We start from the raw sequence: 21,355 nt of genomic DNA, 5'->3' as shown, positions 1-21,355 counted from the left end.
AACAGAAGAGACCCACAACATCTGCGGCCGCAGCCATTCAGAAGACCTCAGACACATTGAGCTGCATCAGCATGAATGCTTTATTTCTAATACGTATGTGTGTGAGTCTCCTCCGCAGCCTAATTGTGTTCCCTAGACAGACAGTAGTCCAGGGGAGGAGGTGCAGGCAGCAGTATGTTAATGTGCCAGTGAGCCAGTGTCGCTGCAGGGCAGGGGGGTTGGGGGTGGCTGATAATGATGATGGGAGAGATGTGCGGGGACGGAGGGGTGGGGAATGTGTGTGTGTGGATGGGGGTAGTCAATAGCTCATCCCCACATTGTCCTAGGATCCCCCACTGGCGCCGTGCAAGAGCACAACGCAAGAGCCCGACCGGTTCAGAGGACTGCGCCGGTTTTTAAAGCAGTCTGGAAGCAATCAGTCAGGGGAAAAGGTCTGTCAGAGGGATTGTGGAAGTGGCTGCAGACGCACATTGTCCCCTCCCCTCTCTCCCTACATCTCCCCGCCCTTCCGTTGATGTCTGTGTGTGTGTGTGTGTGTGTGTGTGTGTGTGTGTGTGTGACTAGTCTCCAGACTCCAGGAAGTAGCCAATTTTATCTAACCGTTTTCCATTTCAGTGTGGCTGGAATAGTCTGTCTGCATTCTAGCCTTCATAAAGGTGCAGGACATGGTGTTATTCAACATTTTGCATCACCATGTTTGAGCCACCACGCTTGTTTCAAACCCCACCTCGCATTAATTAAATAGCAGAATACTGAATGGTGCATTCAGCAGCTGCTGACCCAAAAGCGGTTGTGGGCCCTTCATTTGTGGGTCTTGATATATAGACATATTAGCGACTGTATGAAAGTTGGTGAGGAGGCTGAACATTATGTTTCACTTTGTAAAAATAAGACCCTCCCCGGAGCTATTAATGTTTTCTTTGAAGCCTCCTCTTGACTGAACTCTCCACAAAACATGTCAGAATAATACAACAGTGATGAATTGGTACAACTTGTTTAATCGTGTACCCCAATTTAAATTGTAATATCTTAATGGAACTTCTAATGTGCGCCTCTCTGCACATTAATAAAACAAAGATGCAGGGACAGAACATCTGCATATGGTAGAGTGCACCTTTAAGAACCATAGTACGAATAAGTGTTGTCTGTGATGTAAATATTAATTATATTGCAAAGGAAAGATGAATGAAGTAGAAATTTAGGATAAGAAAAAAACAACACTCCCCAAAAAGACTACTCTACCTTCAGCCTAAAGAAAAATGACAATACCCTCCCCCTTTTCCGACCCCCTCTCCCCTAATAATTTCCCTCAGGGCTGGATAATATATTCTGTAACATTATATAAATTAGTCAATGGTCAGAGATTGTGTCATAACATTTATATCAAGGTATCTCTCCCTTTAATATCTCTGGTTGTGGGACATTGTTGGGCAATGTACCATGATATACATTGATATCACAGGATAAAACTATACATGTAAACTAATGTTTCAACACTACTGTGTCTTCATCACAGTCAAAATGGACAAAGACAAAGATGCACATACACATCTATAGTCAACCTGGAACAGGTGTACAATTGCCACTGGATGATTGGTTGAAGAGGATTTCAGATCTATTGGATGATGGATCCAAGGGTGGGAGTTGCCTTAGCCAATGTCCAAGTACACTGTACTCACATCAGAAACAAAAGAACACAGATATATCTTAAAGCAACAAAGATAGAAGTACAGAAAGTACAAGTACTGCATCCATCAAATATAATGAATTAGAGGAAACATGACAAATTCAATCCCACCCTTGGATCCATCATCTTCATGTCTTCGTTTATTTTGACTCTGATGAAGACACGGTAGTGTCGTTAGTCTGGTTGCACGATTAGAGGCTGCAAATCAATCAGTTTGCTCCTTTGTTTTTTTCCCTTGGAAAAAGATTGTATCTACATTGTCTCCTCCTAATGTATATATCTATAATTGATTTTGTCATCTATTCATCTATCTTAATAGATTTCAAATGGGGCCCTCCCTTGCACAGGTATCTGCTTATATTGTGTGTTACTGGGACTTTTTTCCTCACAATTTTCCCCTTTCGATAAATAATCTCACAAGGTTTTATATCTGAGATGATGTACTTAATCTCTATGAATATGAATATTTGAGAGTACAAATTTCAATGTTGTGTCCCAGCATAAAAAGTTGGGGTGCCCCTGCTCCAGTCTATCATGTGGCCCACAGAGCAGATTCAAACGAGGACATGCAATAGAATAAAACAGCATGGTAGAGGGAGAAGAATGATTAATATTCTAGATAGCAGTCCTGGCCTTTACTATAATTTATTGACACAGTGACTGCTTCCAGACAAGGGGTCATGCATATGCAATTAAAGAGGCTTATTCTGTCTGAACCACGGTGCTCAGAATAGGGTGAAGATGGCACACAGGGAGCTCCTCATTGCTAAGATAAGCACAATAAAAATAAGACAAGTTTAATTTAAAAGATAGAGGAGACTTTTCTTCTTCACCACTTGCACATTTGATATCTTGTCGGCAAAGAGCAAACATTGGTAAATGTCACTGCATAATTGAAAATTTTAAAAATCCTGGGGTGAAAAGCGAGAAGCTGCTTCTGTTCTCATTTTATTGTGTTAGGGAAAAAAAATCTACCATTTGTCAACATCTCCAGCTGTGGTTCCACCATAATGAAGGAGAGAGAGAGGAGACGATATGTGTCCTGAAACATTCTGTCGAACCAAACTGTGACCCAGATTTTACCCAGAATTACAATATTAGCCGTGGATCTACCTGTTTTACACTCATTTAGTTGACCTTTCAGTGAATAGAGGTAGAGGTCAAAGGTCACTTCACATTTTTAGGTTAATGACTTTTATTTCTAAGTGAGACGATGTAGTTAAGATTTGTGTTACTGAACAGTTTCCCCTCAAAGTGAAAATTTAATCTGACGTCACCTTAATGAGCTGCCACTGACGGCTGGTGATGAAGCCCATGAAGGTCTAAAAGCTCATCTCATGATATCACAGAGTGAAACATCTCGGTGTCGAGTGAACAGAACATATTGGTCTATGATAAGACACCTCAGGGTGCAGTGAGAGACTGATACCACAGCAACAAATCACAGACATTGTCTCAACAGCGGGGGGGCCCTTAAAAGAAAAGCAGCGGGGCAAACGATTACTTTCATCATCGATTCATCGTTTGGTCTATAAAATGTCAGAATTTCTTTTTTTTTTTTTTTTAAATGTCCATTGCAATTTCCAAAAGCCTAAGGGGATGTCATCAATTGACTTATTTTGTCAGATGAACACTTCAATACCAAAAGAAATTCAGTTTCTAATCATATAAGACAATAAAAGTAAAATGTAGTAGGATAAAATGAACATTAATATAACAACAAGAATATAAAAACTGGAGACAAATAAAATACATTTATATTTATAAGCAGAAGAACACAGATCGTAATTGTAAGATCTTAGCGATTTTGAGACAGGAATGTTTTAAATGCAAACTTCTTTAAAGGCTTTAAAATTCTAGTTACTTAAAATAGGAATTTATTCAAATAGCAAAGCACAATCCAAAAGCTATTCTAAGCAAGTGCTGAATGCAAATAAATCCTCGACCTTTATCAAATAAGTCTACATGCTGTCAGCTCCTGTGTTATTTAAACACGAACAGCAAAAGGCTTTATTTCGGAATCAAAAATATATACAGTCACAATCTTTCCCTGTAAGTTAAACGATGTAGAGTAATAAAAACATGTCCCAACAATGATTACCAGGTACATCTGTGAATACAGTATACACACATCACGAGGAAAATTCTTTTGCCTTTACCCTCCAATATGACTTGAAACAAGGGAAATTTGCATTATATTGTAAAATAAAAAATAAAGGAATAAAAATTACATAAAGGAATGTAAATGTAAGTATCATAAGGCAGTGGTTCCCAACCTGGAGGTTGGGACCCCCTAAGAGGTCACAAGATGCATCTGATGATCAATAATATAAGGGTTAAAAAAATATTTCTGCTATGGAAATTATGACTTTGATGACTTTTTACAACAATTGTCCTTACTTCATTGTAAAATGCTGGATAGTTTTAACTCTTCAGGCCTGGAAAAACTTTTCAAATGAAGCAATCCCGGAGGCCACATCACTCTTTGATCAAACTGCCCCAAACTCATAGACATAGGTATGCAACCTGTGACTCATGATGGGGCATTGATTAGCTTTAAAGCTAGACTATGTAAATTTCGAAGGAGGAAATAACACTTACTTCCTCTTAGAAATGAAAATTTGAATTCATAACAAGCAATAAAACGCTCCCTTGCTCAGTTCAATACACGCAGGGGTTTTGCTGCTCCAGTCTAATTTGGTGTGGTATGACCAGTAGCTTATGGTGGCTAATGTTAGCTAACTTTAGGAGAGTATTGCTGTGTAACTGACCTTCCTGAGGAACTTCATGATTCTTCTCTACTAAACGAACTAAACACATAAACTGTATGTGGGTGGGGGTCAGTTCAAAGCTTGAGCTTCAATCAACAGCAGCTCGGTCTGTAGTTCTGTTACATGTGAGATGGAAACACATTGCAGCCTGCAGACAAATGGATCAACCTCCAACTGATACATTTACGTACGTGTTAAAAATGAGCCGACCATCACAAGCAATTATAAAGTACATCGAAGTCGCTGACTGAGGGAGCCATTCAAAATGCCATGAATATACCAAAACCTTGTATCAGAGTCGTCACTAAGGCCTTTTGTTGCTATCCTTATAGCCTATAATTGTTTTTATATAAAAAGTATTTTATTAATGTCATTTCTTAACCTGGGCATCACAGTCTTTGCCTAGTGGAGGACCCTGTAGAGAACAGGTCATTTTACATTCACATTCCTTTAGTCTGGTTTTGTTCAGGGATTCAATTTGTGACACTTTATTTCAAGTAGCTGCAGGCCTCAGTGACCCAGTTCTCTTTATAGGCCATTAATGTGAAACAATTTTGATGATCTGCATACGTGTAATTGGTCTACATACAAGAGTGCCAAGGCCAAATGGTGACAGCAATGTCAGACAGTCTCTCCGTCCATCCAACACTTTTAATGTAATGGTGAGATTGCTTTTAAACGTGAACTGGAAGTTCATGGATCTCATGAGAATGATATCAGTGGTTTTGGTGACCTCTTAAACGTCCCCCTGGCTTCACCGCCATGCCAAAATATCTACTTGTACACAAGAAACATAAAAAATGTACATGGCAGATTGCCATGAAATGTAATGGGCACAGTCATGCTCCTCAGAGGATGAACCCTTTACTTTTCTACAAACTTTCCTCTTACAGCACCCTTTGGCAAAAATGTCAACTTTGCAAAAGACACATAATATAACCCCATTACTGTTAAAGCACAATTTAAAAAATGTTGGTGTGTTGTTTGTTCAGTTTTGGGGTACTAGAATATTTTTATCATGAACATTGAAGTAATGTTGCCTGCTAATGTCTGCATGCTGACATGCTCACATGTAGCAGGTAGAATGATTACCATGTTCCCCATCTTAGTTTGGCGTGTCAGCATGATAAGATTAGCACTTAACACAAGAAGTATTGGACCACATTAAGATTTTGATCTGATGATGGCTCTAGATGAAAAGTGATAGGATCACCAATATTATTACAGTTTGTCCTTATGGGGACATGAATGTACTAAATTTCATGACAATCAATCCAATAGTTTTTGGTATATTTCACTCAAAACCACAAATGTCAACCTAATGATGGCACTTAAGGAAAAGTCGGGGCATCACCAGAGTCAGTAGGATTCATCCTCAGGGGACCATGAATGTATGCACTAAATTACATGACAATTCATCCAACAGTTGTTTAGATATTTCAGTCTGGATCAAAGTGGTGAACTGACTGATGGACAAACCGACATTGCCATCCCTAAAGCCACACCGCTAGCATGGCTAAAAAAGTACTACCTTTCTCTTCACTCAACTTCTGTACCTCTCGTCGTAGACTGCTTTTATCTTGTTATGTGTTAAGCAGCTTCATGGAAAAAAAAAAAAGGTAAATGAGTGGCGACCTAGAAAGAATTTGATAGTAATTTGATAACTCAAAAACAGAAAATAGTTCCAGTGTAAAATATAAACACAAGATAAGCTACAGAAGAGTTATGTGACTTTTAAAGTATGTAAGTACACTTTCTGTAGCAGCTATCTTACAGACATCAAGAGCATTACAAAGTCTGGCTCTTCTTTATATCTCTTTGTGAATTTCGGTTTTGTTTTTCCATTGACGGAAAAACAAAGCTCGTTGAAACTCTATTTTCATTCCACTGAAGATTTGTAGGAAGGAACGTCAGCAGGTGAAACTGAGGGTTATCTGTTTATGTCTAACTCTCAGTGCTATTTGCATGCTGTGAGCGAGCTTCCCTCTTGCTGTGACCTAATCCTAAAACCGTTGAGCCTAACGACCTTCCATCGTTACCGTGGTGATCTGTCATATTAATGAGTTCCGTGTCACTAGGGGCAACCAGTACTTAGTACAGAGCCACTTCAGCAAACTGGTCTCCATTGCCCCACTTTTTACATCACTCAGTAGACGCTGATCTGGGTATGACCTCTGCATCTGGAGCCATGCTGCACCGGCAGACTGAAATGCAATCTTACCTAGACCTTGAGGAAAACGTACCTGCCTCCAAGAGAAATAAACTACCCATCCCAGAATCCCCTGCTCCATCCATCTTCCTGCTGTCATCTGAAACTGGAGCCCATGGTAAGGTGACCCCCCACGCCATGAAGGAACAAGGAGGGCCATGTCACTTTGTGAAAACCTCTCCTCAACCATCTGGAACTGCAATAATAGAGCTGGAAGCAGGTGAGAGTGGGTGCACAGAGAGAAAAGAAAGCGTCAGTCTGGATGGTTTGTCCTCGAGCTGTAACCTATCAACGACCCCATGTTGAAAATGGGCCATTCTTTACATCAAATTGCATCCATTATACTGTCCTTGAGAACGAGAGAATTTCAGGCATGAAAATCAATACAATAGAGACGAAAGGCATGAGATTCTCTTGGGAAGTGGGAGCTCCAGCGACACAGTGGGTACCATTGTGCCATAAACTTTTCCCCTCGAAGTGGTTTCATAACTGGTTTCTGCTGCCTCTGCATCAATGACCACAACAGGCAACAATGAGACATGAGAGACAAATACAGTGCTAAAGATTGTTGACAATCTGGGATGCAGATATTAACAGAATGTGACAGCTGGGGGTTTTGGGCTGATTTTTCTTTTGTGTTATTTGCTGTTCGGATGTAAGAGAGCACTGTCGTTGAAATGAGCAAAGGAGGCACTGATGAAGAGCAAAAAGAAAACAAATTGCTATATGTGCAAACGTACTTTTGCTACGCTACTGCGCTTTTTGGCTGAGAGTTAGATGAGAAGATAGATATTCCTCTCGTGTCTATGCTAAATACAACATTTTGTTGTTTTTACCCTCTTTACCCTTCTTTTATTAAATGAGATACATGTTAATTAGTGAGTTTTAGCGGTGCTATGCTAAGCTAACTGTCTCCTGGCTGTGGCTTCATATCTAAGAGACCTTCTCATCCAACTCTCAGCAAGAGAGCGAATAAGCGTATTTCCCGAAATGTATATTTTACTTTACAGGGTTGTGTGTACAGTGTACTGCTCATATTACTAGGCAGTATGAGAGAGGGGTGTGTTTGCTTCAGCTCAACAACAGGGAGCAGAGGTAGACATCGGTGAAGGACACATAGTATTTACAATAAAAATAGAATAAATAAAAGCTACCCAAAGATGCTAAAAAAGAGAAATCGAATATATTCCCCTTCATGTCCATTTTCTTACCTGAATGGTACAGTATTTCACGTTGTTTAATAACCATGTGACACCTTGGTTGCTTTGATTTCATATTTTTATTTAAACTCCTATTTTCAATGTAATATTCGCCACAAAATGACAGCTGTTGTCATATTATATGTAATAATATAAAGCCAGTTTCCCACCTGGGAAGAATCAAAGTATAGTACCACTGTTTTTCTCTCATTAGTAGTAGTCATTTCAGCACTACTACCGTTTACATTTTGGGGGGCTGAATATATATATATAAAAAAAAAAAACAATATACATGAAAATAAATAATTTAATACAAAGTCTCTAGTTAAACATGCAAAATAAAGTTACAAACCAAAGAGACAAATGTAATTATGCACAACAGGACAGGAGGTTTAATGACTTGTCCTAGTTTAAGTACTTGCCTTGGGTTACCATCAGGAAAAAAATGGAAACGACAAAGACAGGGTAAAGTCAAATAAATGGGCTGGAAGCAACAATGAAATCACAGCGATGTGGACTGCTAATATTATCCAGGGACTGAAATTAAGCATTAATTAAGCTGTAATTCAAGGTGGGTTGTTGGAGGTGGCCACCAAGCAACACTGGTGGACTCAAATCTGAAAACCCTGCATGTTACAACTAAACAGAGGACTTTCTGTTGGTTCTCTTTCTCTGACCTTTTTTTTTTTAGTTTATTTCACAAACAAATCTTGTATACAAACCGACTGTATTCAGAGAACAATGTTGGTCAAAATAAAACGCTGATTTGTGAGATACTTAAAACTCTATATCATATAAGTTATTCATGAAATGAATGTTGTGTTTTCTAAGACATGTGGCCTGTCTTGAATATTAAGTTGGTACTATTTCTTAGCATTCAGTGCAGCGGTAGATGAACGTTCACCAGAGCAGTGTAACACTTGGGTACATGTGTTTTAATTGACCTTTTCTTTATAAGCAAGAAAAACAAAGTAGGATTATCCATTGCCAGTGTCCTGAGCTCCTCACAATAAGAAAATGCTTTACAGCAGAGATGTAACTCGGCATGTGCTGTGGAACCAGGTGAAGCGGCTCAAATGTTAAATAGGTAACTCCCTACAGGACTGACTGTACATGAGTGGGCGCTACCGTGTGAACTGTTAACCAGTACAGATGAAGCTTCACAGTGTAGAAGCAGAGGAGTTATTATGATATGATGAAAAAAAAAGAGGTTGTGCTGCATAAAAAGAAAGAAAAGAAACACCATTCTGTACAAGGTTGAGGCACTTTCAAAGCAGCGTGCACATACTATAAAGGGCAATGCGCACACACCCACCCAAAACACAGACACACACACATGCCACCAGTCTTTTTTTTTTCTTCTCTATACGGAACGAGGATGAAGACACACGCAGGCTGCTGCTGCAGCAGGTGTTTCAGCCAGAGTCCATGCTGAACAGCTCGATGCCATGTGGGCTCCAGTGGAGGCCGACTCCAGAGTTGAAGACCAGGGACCAGACATAAGGGATGAAGAAGTCCTCTGGCTGGTCTTCCTCCACATACTTGAACTTGAGCTCCGGAAACTTCTGCTCACACAGAAAGAGATGCAAAGAAGATTGTTAGGATGCACAAGAAACATCTATTATTTACACCTGCGCATTTCCTACTGTGATGTGTCAAAATATCGTAGACCACAAATCATTATTCCCATTTGAAGTAAGAAAAAAAAAAAAGTAAAGCTCAGTCTCTTGCGTTGTTGTTTGCAACTACAAAATGGAACCATCCATCTGTGTGGTGCTTCAGCAATGTGGGCAGCCAATCACAACCCACCCTGAAATAAAGTCTGGCGTTGTTTTTGAATTTCCAAGTGAAAGTCGTGACAGTTGAATAGTTTTACTTTTAGCCACAGATATCTATATGAAGGGTAAATGGCAGAAAATGGCATTACCGTTAACAGCGGGCGGAAGCCAAAGATTATGCTGTTGAGAGAACTGACTTTAGGATTTTGAATAAGGAACAATTAGAAATGGGAATATACGGAATGGGAAGCATCTCACTGAAATGAAAGGGGCTGCAGTTTTTCCATACAGCGCTATTGTTGGTCTAAACATGGCCTAAGATGTCAACACCAACAAGACATTGGATATTTAGAAAGTGCTGTAACCAACAGGGTGACATTTCTCTCAGATGGACGGAGGTGCTGCTGTACAGGTAGGTTAACGTGTTCAGGCTTTTTCGTAATCACTCTTCATCAGGTACAGTTGCTCGCTGGCAGATGTAATTCCATCTGACTGTGAGGTAAAATTGCTTAAAGCTGCCTGCGGGACAGGTATCATTCTGTGGTCCGACCACTGACCTGTTAAAGGGCTGGTTAATGTGCTAACGTCACCTCCTGACCCCAGCAGGTGACTGGATATCGACAGCTAGTGTTTGGCGAATAAAGCAGCCTGACTGTCACTGTCACGGCTTGTTCAGAAAGTTCTCAGAGATAAATGAGAAAATAGCTCCGTTACAGAAGGGAGTTGATTTGCCTGACCTCAATACACAACAAGTAAATACATAAAGAACAAAAGGTAATGTAATAAACTGAAACCAAACATAAGGGTGTACTTTTACAGTGCAGTCCGTCAGCCATCGTGACCTTATTGTTCAGACCTGTGGAGAAGTGCTGAGTAACCTGATTACTTGGTAATAGCCACGAGTTAATGGACAAAACACTCAGTGAGCTGGACCGGGAGAGGTTATCAAGTTTATACTGTGGGGCCTCAGTGTTGATTATGTCTGAGGGGAGAAAGAGGCAACAAACATATGTGGCTGTGGATGTGGACTGTACTATCTTCTGCATACTTATTATGACGTATATATGAAATTTAGAGCTGAAACTATCAAGCAATTAGTTGATTAACAGAAAATTAATCAGCAAGTATTTTGACAATCAATGAATTGTTCCAGCTTCTCAAATTTGGAAGTGTCTTTTATGATATCAAATATCTTTGGGTTTTGGGCTGCTGGTCAAACAAAAGAAGTGATTTGAACAAGATGACTTCTGGACCCAACAGTTGATGAATCAAGAAAATAATCAACAGATTAATCAATTCTTTTTTTTCCCATCTGGACAGGGACAACGGATGAAAATGAGCCTTCTAGAGCAACCAAAAGTTACCTCTTCAAATGTCTCATTTTGTTCGACAAAGAGTCGAAACCCTCCCCAAAATATTTTCAGTTTACAGTAATATAAAACAAAGAAAAGCAGAAAAATCTTCACGTGAGAAAAATAATCAGATTATGGTTCATATCTTCGCTTGAAAAGTGACTAAAATGATTAATCAACAATCTTTTACAGATATTGAGCTTCTCTCTAAATCGTTTGCATAAGAAGATACTGGATGTTCACGTCTTTTTCCAAACCTGCTTGAAGCAAACACAAGCCCACCTAACAGCAGGTAGGTGGCAGAGGAAGAGCATCAATAATACAGGGGTACCTCATTATATCCTCCTGTCTACACACGCATGTATATGCACACACACGGCCAGTAATCAGTCGGCGGTGAAAGACAGACGCTGAGGGCCTTTATGCGATGGTCCCAGTCCGGTCTATTGAGCCCCGGCTGGCTCTATTCACAGCCGCACTATCGGTATCATAATGACACAGACAGAGGGGCTACGGGGTCACAGGCCATATGCCAGGCTACTGAGGCTAGACCACACACACCACCACCATTGTGATAGCTAGACACAATGCAGGAGCTGTATTATCTGGCTGGTATTTGTGTGTAGGTGACTGTCTCATAGACAAGCTGACCAACTCATCAAAAGTTCATATGACACCGATAGTGACAGTTATTCACTCACTTTTACTTACTAGCTTAAAGTATGTAGTATAATATTTAATTTTTCAGTTTAAGGTGGAAATTATTTTGTTTTTAATTAAGCAGCTTTGTTGACTCATAAGCACAAACAAAATAAAACAGTTGAGCTGATGAATGTCCTGCCATAATCATCCTGACAAATGAAACTAATTATGTCATTCAGATAATTAAAGCATTAATCAGCAAGTACTGCTATGTCAACATACTTGACATACACACTTGGAATTCAAAAGTTTCCCTCATTAATTTGCAAATATATGGAACAGTGCTCCAAACACTAATCAGATCATCAATATGAGGAACATGTGGTGTAAGCAGCAACTGCCACGTAATGTTTTAACGTTATTGTTTTCATAGGAACAAGTCTACAGACAGACATACGCCACTGTGGTAATATAATGTAGCACATTGCAGGTTTCTGTAGTGGCAGGAGAATAAAAGAACTGTATTTCAGTTTATATGCTATACTGGATTGCAGCTGAATATGAAGAGCACATCATGACCTCTGAATGCAGCATTCTCAGTTCACAGGAACAAGTGAAACAAATGCGCACAAGTGATTTTTTTTTCTAGGCCACTACTGCATATATTTGAACGCTTTGTGCCTTTGTAAATACAGATACGATTGATCTAACATCAACAATAAAGGCTGGGAATTCCTTTCAACATTTTGAGTGTTCTTCTCTCAGGCCATCTCTGGTTTATTGTGTCATGGAAAGGTTGTTGTTGGGAGATAAAGAAACATCAAGAATCACATTATTTCTCCAACTCCAACATCTAAAAACCTATCACAAGGTGCTGGTCTGCTGCCCATATTGACACCGTGAAACACAAATATTAACACAACTATGTTCCAAAAATATGGGCACTTCATACAAACATCATTTAGTATTTTACTGAAGCTTAATAAAACTGCCAACAAAAGAACATAAGGCTCCTAAAGCTGGTCCATTAATCACATAGGACTTTCTTTGCATCAAAGGGAAAGTTCTGCATTTTAGGAAATATGTGAATTCACTTTCTTGCCCAAAGTTAGAAGAGAAGATTGATACCACTCCCATGTCTGTGGTGGCCAGTGCTATCCGCTGTTGTATGCTGGGGCAGCAGGCTGAGGGTGGCGGACTCCAACAGACTCAACAAACTGATCCGCAAGGCCAGTGACGTTGTGGGGGTGGAGCTGGCGGATGCTGTCCAAGCTACGGGTCATCTTGGACAATGTCCATGATGTGCCGGTCAGGCACAAGAGCACCTTCAGTGAAAGACTCATTCCATGTGTAATTTCCTCCCGAGGATCAATAAAGTATTTCTGATGCTGATTCTGTGCGATCAATATGAAGCTACAGACAGCAGCCGGTCAGCTTCGCTTAGCTTAGCATAGAGACTGGAAACCGGGGGAAACAGCTAGCCTGGCTTTGTCCGAAGGTAAAATCTGCCTACCAGCATCTCTAAAGCTTATTAATTAAGACGTCATATCTCCCAGGTGAGAAGTCCAGCACATAAACCCTCTTAAAACCACAAATTGTCATTTATGAAATTCATTCTTTTGTACAAACTGAACCAGGATAGCTGTTCTCCCCTTGTTTCCAGTCTCTATGCTAAGCTAAGCGTCTCCTGCTCCAGCTTCATATTTATCATACAGATATGAGAGAGGAATTGATCTTCTCATCTAACTGTAAGCAAGAAAGCGAATAAGCGCATTTCCCAAAATGTCCAACTATTCCTTTAATGATAAAAGCTGTTAGTGTGTTGTCACATCAAAGCAGTGAGTACATAATCTCACAAGCTGTAACGAGACTGAAAAGTAAGTGAAAATGACGCACCTAGTGCTACTAAAACAAACATCTTATATCAAAATGAGAGTTCAATGAGACAAGTGCATACTGGAAGAAGACCTTATCAACTAAACGGCAGAAACACACAGTCCCCCCCGTGACACATCTGACCACCAGATACTGAGCACAAAATGAGAAAAAGAAAAATGATCCTTGAATCACATTTTTCCTCCTACTTCTATATTAGAAAGAACCACCAAGGGATTTGGTGCTGTGGCAAGTCTTGGATATCACTACATGCCTCACAGCAAAAATGTTCCTTCAACGCTCCAGTGCTTTCTGGGAAAAATCAGAGCATCTCCGGACTGCAGCTAATATAATATCTGTCCCTTATTCTGTCTATACTGTGGCTTCCTCTCTGTACATATCTCCTCTGGCTCTCTGTTGCCGTCTCTCTCTCTCTCCCCTCCCTCCCTCCTCTGTTTTGTTCTCAGTCTGGCAGCTGTCTGGGCCCACTTGGCCTGGGCTCATATCAGTTAGTTATGGGTCCTGGCGGGTCAGGCCCTCGCCCCTGAACACAGACTGACTGGCTGGCCTCATATCTTCACTCAGGACTCTGTGTTCCCTTCCCTCCTCTGCACGCTGCTGTGCTTTCAGGGCTCGGCCAGACAGAGAAGAATGCGGCCAGGGAGCAAATATGAACTAAATACACACACAAACACACACACACATTTAGATGCAGGTACATACACAAGCATTGAAAGTTTATATTTCAAAATGCTAAATATTAATCTTTGATAAAACTCATGATTATTATGTAGAAATTCTGTAATTCAAAATATTGTATCATTGTAAACAAAGTGCTTGCAATAGTTACTGTTTCACACAATGGCAATACAGAAAATCCACCCTAATATTTTCAGATGGTTTCATTAAAGTCCAGTCCTCATTTCCTGTCCACACTTGCAGTTATACTGATGTAATGGTGTGGATAAATATCAAGAGAAAATGCAAAAACATCAGAAATTCCAATGTATCAATCCATGTATCAATGTGAATTGAGTATCTATGGGTTTTGAACTGCCTGTCCACCACTTTGGTCCAGACTGAAATATCTTAATAACTATTGGATGAATTGCCATCAAATTTTGACCAGACATTCGTGGCCCCCAGAGGATGAATCCTGCAGACTTTGCTGATCCCCTCACTTTCCCTCTAGCGCCATCATGAGGTTCACATTTGTGGTTTTGAGTGAAATGTCTCAACAAGCACTGAATGGATTGTCATGAAATTTGGTACAGACATTCATGTTACCCTCAGGATAAAATGTCATGACTCTGATCCACTGACTTTTCCTCTAGCGTCATCATCAGGTCAAAAATTAAATTTGTACAATACTTTGGTTTATGACCAAATACCTGTGAAACTAATGACATTCACATCATCCTCAAATGAACTTTGTGCTCAGTGCTAATTAGCAAATGTTAGCATCCTAATAAAGTAATTGTCATTGTGAGCACGTTAGCATGCTGACATTAGCATTTAGCTCTGTGTACTAGCCTCACAGAGCAGTTAGCATGGCCGTAGACTCTTAGTCTTTTAACTTTTTAACATTTTATAGACAAAACAATCAACCCGTTGTGAATAAAAATAGTTCCAGCCCTATTGTTCATAGATAATTTCTTTATTTTTGGTTAATTTATGAAATGTTGATGCAAAAACTCTGAAATCATGTTCATGAGTGAATTTATGGGCTACAAGGTCTCACTAACTTCTACTATATGGCTACAATAATCTTAACCACAGTAACCCTATTATTATTACAGAAGCCTTGTCCACCCTAAATTTGAGTTGTGTCAGATGTTTGTTAAACCGAGGAGTTGTGAAGACAGGTTGTACCCATCGATACCATCTCAAACACAGATTTTTCTAAAGTTACTGCATCGGTCTGAAAGAGGCTTTAGAATGAGAAAATGCATATACCCTGTGTTGTGTGGGAAAGTAGTGCTGACCAGCCATCAGACCTATTAAGGCCCAGGTACTGAGTAAGCTGGCTAACAGCTGGTAAGCCCCCCCACCCACTCCGTCCCGTCCTGAGGAGCCAGAGAGTCTGTAGGCTATCACTGCTCAATAAGGCAGATTTCAGCTGGTCAGGCTAAACAACACATTCCTCAGGCACTGCCCATGAGAGCCACTCAGCCTAACACACCCTGAAACAACATACACACACGCACACACACACACAAAGAATGAGAGAGAGACGGTTGAGTGACGAGGCACTGAGGGTCGACCCTGGGGTATTTACCACCTTCTTTTAACCCTTTCTTTCAGTTGGGACCTCATTTGCATGTCTACGTCTTTGTGTAAATGCTTTTAACTCCTTTAAGTAAACAGGCTCTCTGTAGTCTTGTGTCTACAACGTTTCCCTCACCTAAAACAACATGGTTCTGTTTTGTCAGTAAAATCTAAACAAAATTATTTACTTTACAACTGCCAGCTCCTCCCAACAAACACATTTCAAGGCAACAAAGCCGTGTCCACACTGAAATGCAGAAAGAATAGGAAAAAAGCGAAATGTCTTCTTCTTTATCTTTACATGACAAAACTGTCTATAACAGCCATCATCAGTTGAAGAGTGGGACAGACACAGCATGGTTGCTCTCCTTGGCCTTTTTGCATATTTTTATCTTTTGTCAGACAACTGAAGTTTAAGTAATTTGGTCAAGACCATTGAATGTTATCTCGTTGACGAAGGCTTAGAGTATGTCCACGCTAAGCTGGTTTAATTTGCATTTCAGCCCTCTGTCCAGACTAAAATGGTGTTTTGCTTGGCCAAAATATGAGCTTTGCCAAAACTGTTTCCTGAGTGTATAAATCTTAAAATGCCGACTTGGTGATTCACTGTATACAGGAGAAACAGAGTTTTTGCAAAACCATGACGTAAGCTGGCCAGTGAGGGCCACGGGCTGTGTGGCAGTAAAGTTCAGAAGGACTTTCTGTCACCTCTAACTTTCTTTGTGATCGATCATTTAAAATGTCAATATAGCCAAACACACGGCGCAGCTGTAGTCATTAACCTGTGTGACTTTACATGGCAGCACAGCAGCTTGGAACTGATTGCTGGTTAACAGGTAGTATTTATGAGCAGTGGTTATATCACTATTTCATACTCATTCCACTGTCTGACAACAAATAGAAAATTATGTAAATGAGAACAACTATATTGTGATATTTAAACACAAAGAGCAGGCGGACACTAAATGGAGGGGTAAAGGGCCATCGTCACTAACTGTCTGTAATCATTTAATTTAAAATGCTGATATAACTAGTAATACAACCTGTAGTTATGTGAGTTTATCAGACAACGTCGTGACCATAAAATAATGATTTGGTCAGCTGAGCTGTCTGTCCCACACACATGTTGGCTGTGATGAAGTTTTGTTGTTTTGTCTCAACTGAAAATCAGACGAAGAAGAAGAGATTTAGCTGTTTTTGTGTTTCACTGTGGACAGAAGTCTCTACTATAATGGCCTGGACACAGCAATGTGGACATAAATCTTTTTCACGTGAAAACAGGGTTTTAAAATTTAGACAGCTTAATATAGACGTACTCCTAGCAGTTATGTTGCATACTTGCCTGAAAATGTTGGAACTGGTTGCTGGGTAATTTTATCAATGTGTTAAAGAAGTTTATTGCGTGTGGGCCTAATGTATTTATTTGACCAAGTTATTTTCCGTATTTAGGTATATTTATGTACACACTACAATGCAACACGAGCGTTTTCAGACTTCACTCTGGGGAGTTTCCTCAAAAAGCTCTGGTTTTGGTTGAGAAAGACAGAAAGCCAAAACAGAGAGAGAAGAGGATTTTTAAAATTTATTTAGCCAGCTTAGTGTCGACATGGCCACAACTTCAGGGATTCAAATTTCAACACAGCACTTGTAAGATTAATAATTTGTTATCTTGACAAGCACTGTGCTACTATTAAACGTGAAAATTACCATGGGATAGAATAACTTGAAAAAACAAGCTGATTAAGATGCTCAGACTCGACTTGTGTTTATTTTTTTAGAGAGGAACAAACATCTTTCTTGTCAGCCCTCTCCATGCACACACAACTAATTGAGACACCAATACTTTTTCTAGGAGCTTTTACTGAGTAATTACCGACTTATTGACGATTCCACACAACATTAATCCAACGTATGGATTTTTACATTGGGAGCCGTAGAGCAGAATGAGCTCATAAGATGAAGGGAAGCGAGAGGCAGAGAGACAGCTGTTTGTTTGAGTGATGGTAGCATCGAGCGGCGGGGACTTCTCCCCGAGGAGACATTGCCCAGATATTCTCTATGCTTCGCGTCACCCTGTAGAGCCGGAAAGCATTCAGATGGTGGAGAGTCAATGTGGAGGCTCAACAACACTTTTTGCACAGAAACAAAGACTGGCACACAAATGGCCATTTGCAAACACACACAGACAGAGGAAGACACACCACATACGCACATATTCCAACTGCATGCGTGCTACAGGTACAGCACCGTCGCTGAAGGACGTGGCAGGGTTATCCACATGTGTCCATGTGTAATTCTACGGCTGTATGGTCGACGGCTACATCAACGCTCCAAGGCGCCGAATGAGAGCGAGACTGAGGGAGCACATGGACTCGTGACCACGCACCATCCCTCTTCCACATCGGCAAGCGAGACAAATGCCTTGCAGCCAGCCGCCAAGTATAGAACATGAAACACATGATGAAACATGCAATTAAGAGCTCCAGTGCTGGTGAGGAGCGGAGTGGGGAGACCGCTGGTTACATATTTCCTCACTGATTAATGGAAGAGCACTGGGAAGGGCGGGGGTTAGCGAACTCGCCAGGAGTGTTCGGAGTGTTGGGTAACGAGGCGCGGTGGCAGATTTATGTCCCCGCCGCCCCCTTCCCCCAGATCTTATGTGCCCATGACAAAGTGCCCCCTAGTCCCCCATCCCATCTCCTTGAAATGTCATTACATGTTCGCATGTAGCAGGCCAGCAGAGATGGAATGAAGATAGGCATTAATGCTAATGAGAATTGGGCTTTAGCCTTTTGTCTCATGTCCCAACAGTTCTTTCCATCTTTCCCTCGCCCCCCAGTCCACATCCCTATCCCATACCTCTCCCTCTCTCACCTGTCCAGACAAACTAATTCTCTTTTCTTCATCTCCCCAACACCAATCCACCATAGCTCGCAGCCTTTGACAACACATTGCACCCTCTACACGAACATCTTGATGTCCAATATGTACCACGTCTTTTTTCTTCAGCCAGTCTCATATTTCATTATTCCTCGTCTCCATGGTCTCCCATTTCATCTGTCCCCCTACTATGTGTGTGTGTGTGTGTGTGTGTGTGTGTGTGTGTTTGTGTGTGTGTGTGTGTGTGTGAATGTGTGTGAGAGAGAGATTTACCTTCAGTCTGTCGTTGGGTAGGGCCTGGGCTCCTTTCATGATGACCTCCTGGACCCTCTCCACCGACAGGTCACTTCCAGCCTGCTCCAGACGCTGACTGAAGAAGCCGATCACCTGAAAAGGTCACACGAGAGGAAACAGCCAATCACAATACATGATTTGAAATGCAGACAAAAAGAATGATTATGAAGTTGGTTTGTGTTATTATTTTGAGTGGAAAGAACAATTTATGGAAATATGCTCACTCGTTTTCTTTGCTAAGAGTTAGATGAGAAGATTGAAACCACTCTAATATCTGTGTCAGTTAAAAATATGAAGCTACAGCCAGGAGGCAGTTAGCTTAGCTAAGCATAAAGACTGGGAACTGGGGAAAACAGCTAGCCTGGCTCTGTCTCATGGCTACAACAGTATTTCTATGTAAAAAAGAAATTGCAGAGCCGTAAACTGCAGTAGTAAATGTTTATGTATAGTCAACTGAAATTTTCCTTAACTAAAGTTCAATTTAGTGACATTTTCTGTTCAGAATTAACAGTTATCTTATAATCAGAATCAGAATCAGAAATACTTTATTGATCCCCGGGGGGGAAATTTTACAGTACTGGTGCTCCCATTCAAGATTAGAAAGTAGCATAAATTTAGAAATAAAAGTATGTACAAAATATAAAAATAAGAAATAGAGAATAAAAAATATACACATTTACAATATTTAAGTGAAAAATAAAAGTTAAAAATATATACAGCAGGAATGTATATGTATGTCTATATATATATTATATTCACTGCTACTGTCATCTCTGGCAACAGTTTATTGTTCTGACTGTAAAATATCTTTACTCAAACATATCTTTATAAAATAATGTTTGGTTATGTAAGAAAACAAAGAATATTGGCTGATATATTGTCATCATGTTGCTACTATTCTCAAGTTTCAATATCTGTATTACCCATCCAGTATCGGTCGCGCTCTAGTCTAAATCTTTCACCCTTAAATCCTGTTTCTAAATACACAGGATCTCATGTCGTCTTGATCTCATTGAGGTTTGATATCAACTCCCACTTCTGTCACGAAGCTCTTTGACTCTTCTAATCCCGCTGTTTGGAGCTGTCACATTGATATTGCAGCAGCCACACCCTTTATGATGACACTGGGTGCAATATGGAGATCAAAGTTAGAACAAAGTGGCATCATGAGGGTTTCATGCTGTCAACAATAACACTGGTGAATGTTCCAACCTGTTAGCAACATTATGTTGCTTTGCTACTTTTGCATGAACAGCCAACAAGACCTATCCATGGGTTGCCATGTTTCCTAGCAACAGTAAGTTGCCCCAGAAATGAGTCTATACTATGCAGAGATTCAGAGCTACATATAGTATAATTTATATACCAATTATATAACAAAACTGATTGTGACTCTTTGCGAATAAGTGGATAAATGTTGATGAAATGGCTATAAAACTGCATGAATTCTGCTTTTAGAGAGTGGAAACATGCACAAATTCAAAATGTTACTAACGTAGGCTCAGCTAATATGCCTGTGGGCCACATACTCATACAGACATACATACAGTATTTCAGATTACAAATTCACCATAGGGTTTGAGCATGTTTCATCCGACTTAAAATAAGCACTTCACTGGAGCTCAAATTATCTGATGCCTTCTGGGTTTAAGCCGAAACAAGAGATCAAGGAAACTGCGTTTCCACTGCTGTGCTAGGTTCTTTTCCCTGGAGGAATGTTTGATATTTGATAATTAAAGAACTCTAGGTATTACTGATTCTTTTTAATGCTCTTTTTTGTCAAACCAACAGTGAAAAATGCATCTACAGGCAATGTTTTTTCTGTTCACGTTCTGTGGTTGCTTTAGAGAATTCAAACACACCAGAGCCTACATGAGGACTGTGTGTGTGTGTGTGTGTGTGTGTGTGTGTGTGTGTGTGTGTGTGTGTGTGTGTCTACATCTATCTAATACTAATCTCTTCATTAACTCTGAAGGCCTCCCATATGGGGTTAATTTAGAGGAGCAAAGCAGCCCCTCATCCTGAATCTCATGCTCACACACACGGATTTGCAAGCACAGGGAAGGTTTTGGAGAATAGCCTTAGGGAGACTGACTTAACCGAGGGCTTCTAGATAGCATGCTCTCCTCATATTTATGGATAACAGCAGAGCCCATGGCAATGTATGCAGCAACCCCCAACTCTCACACATACATACCCATACACACACGAAAGCTTCCGTCCTTCTACTATATGACTAATTTAGCTATGAATGACAGCTTTCTCTTGCTCTGTTCCTTCCTCTCCCATACGGCAAACACTCTCAATGAATATTTGACACAGAGACCCTCGACACAAGGGGACTGATTAATTCATCAATACTACTTAAGCTCACAGAGCTCTCAGCATGCGGTACAGTCC

General features: G+C 40.4%; 1 protein-coding gene across 1 annotated transcript in view; it reads right to left on the bottom strand.

Moving 5' to 3' along the window:
* Window positions 1-7,927: 7,927 nt before the first annotated feature.
* dym (dymeclin) overlaps window positions 7,928-21,355 on the bottom strand; it is a 49,362-nt gene continuing 35,934 nt past the window's right edge. Inside the window, exons 17-18 of the mRNA XM_070924158.1 lie at window positions 18,935-19,048; window positions 7,928-9,431 (exon numbers count right to left, since the gene is read on the bottom strand). Coding sequence (XP_070780259.1) covers window positions 9,282-9,431; window positions 18,935-19,048 — 264 coding nt within the window. The 3' untranslated portion in view covers window positions 7,928-9,281. The remainder of the gene's footprint in view (window positions 9,432-18,934; window positions 19,049-21,355) is intronic.

Source organism: Enoplosus armatus, chromosome 18 (assembly GCF_043641665.1).
Source record: "Enoplosus armatus isolate fEnoArm2 chromosome 18, fEnoArm2.hap1, whole genome shotgun sequence".
Taxonomy (NCBI): Eukaryota; Metazoa; Chordata; class Actinopteri; order Centrarchiformes; family Enoplosidae; genus Enoplosus; species Enoplosus armatus.
Note: the sequence above shows the minus strand (reverse complement) of the source record. Positions and strands in the feature narration are given on the sequence as shown.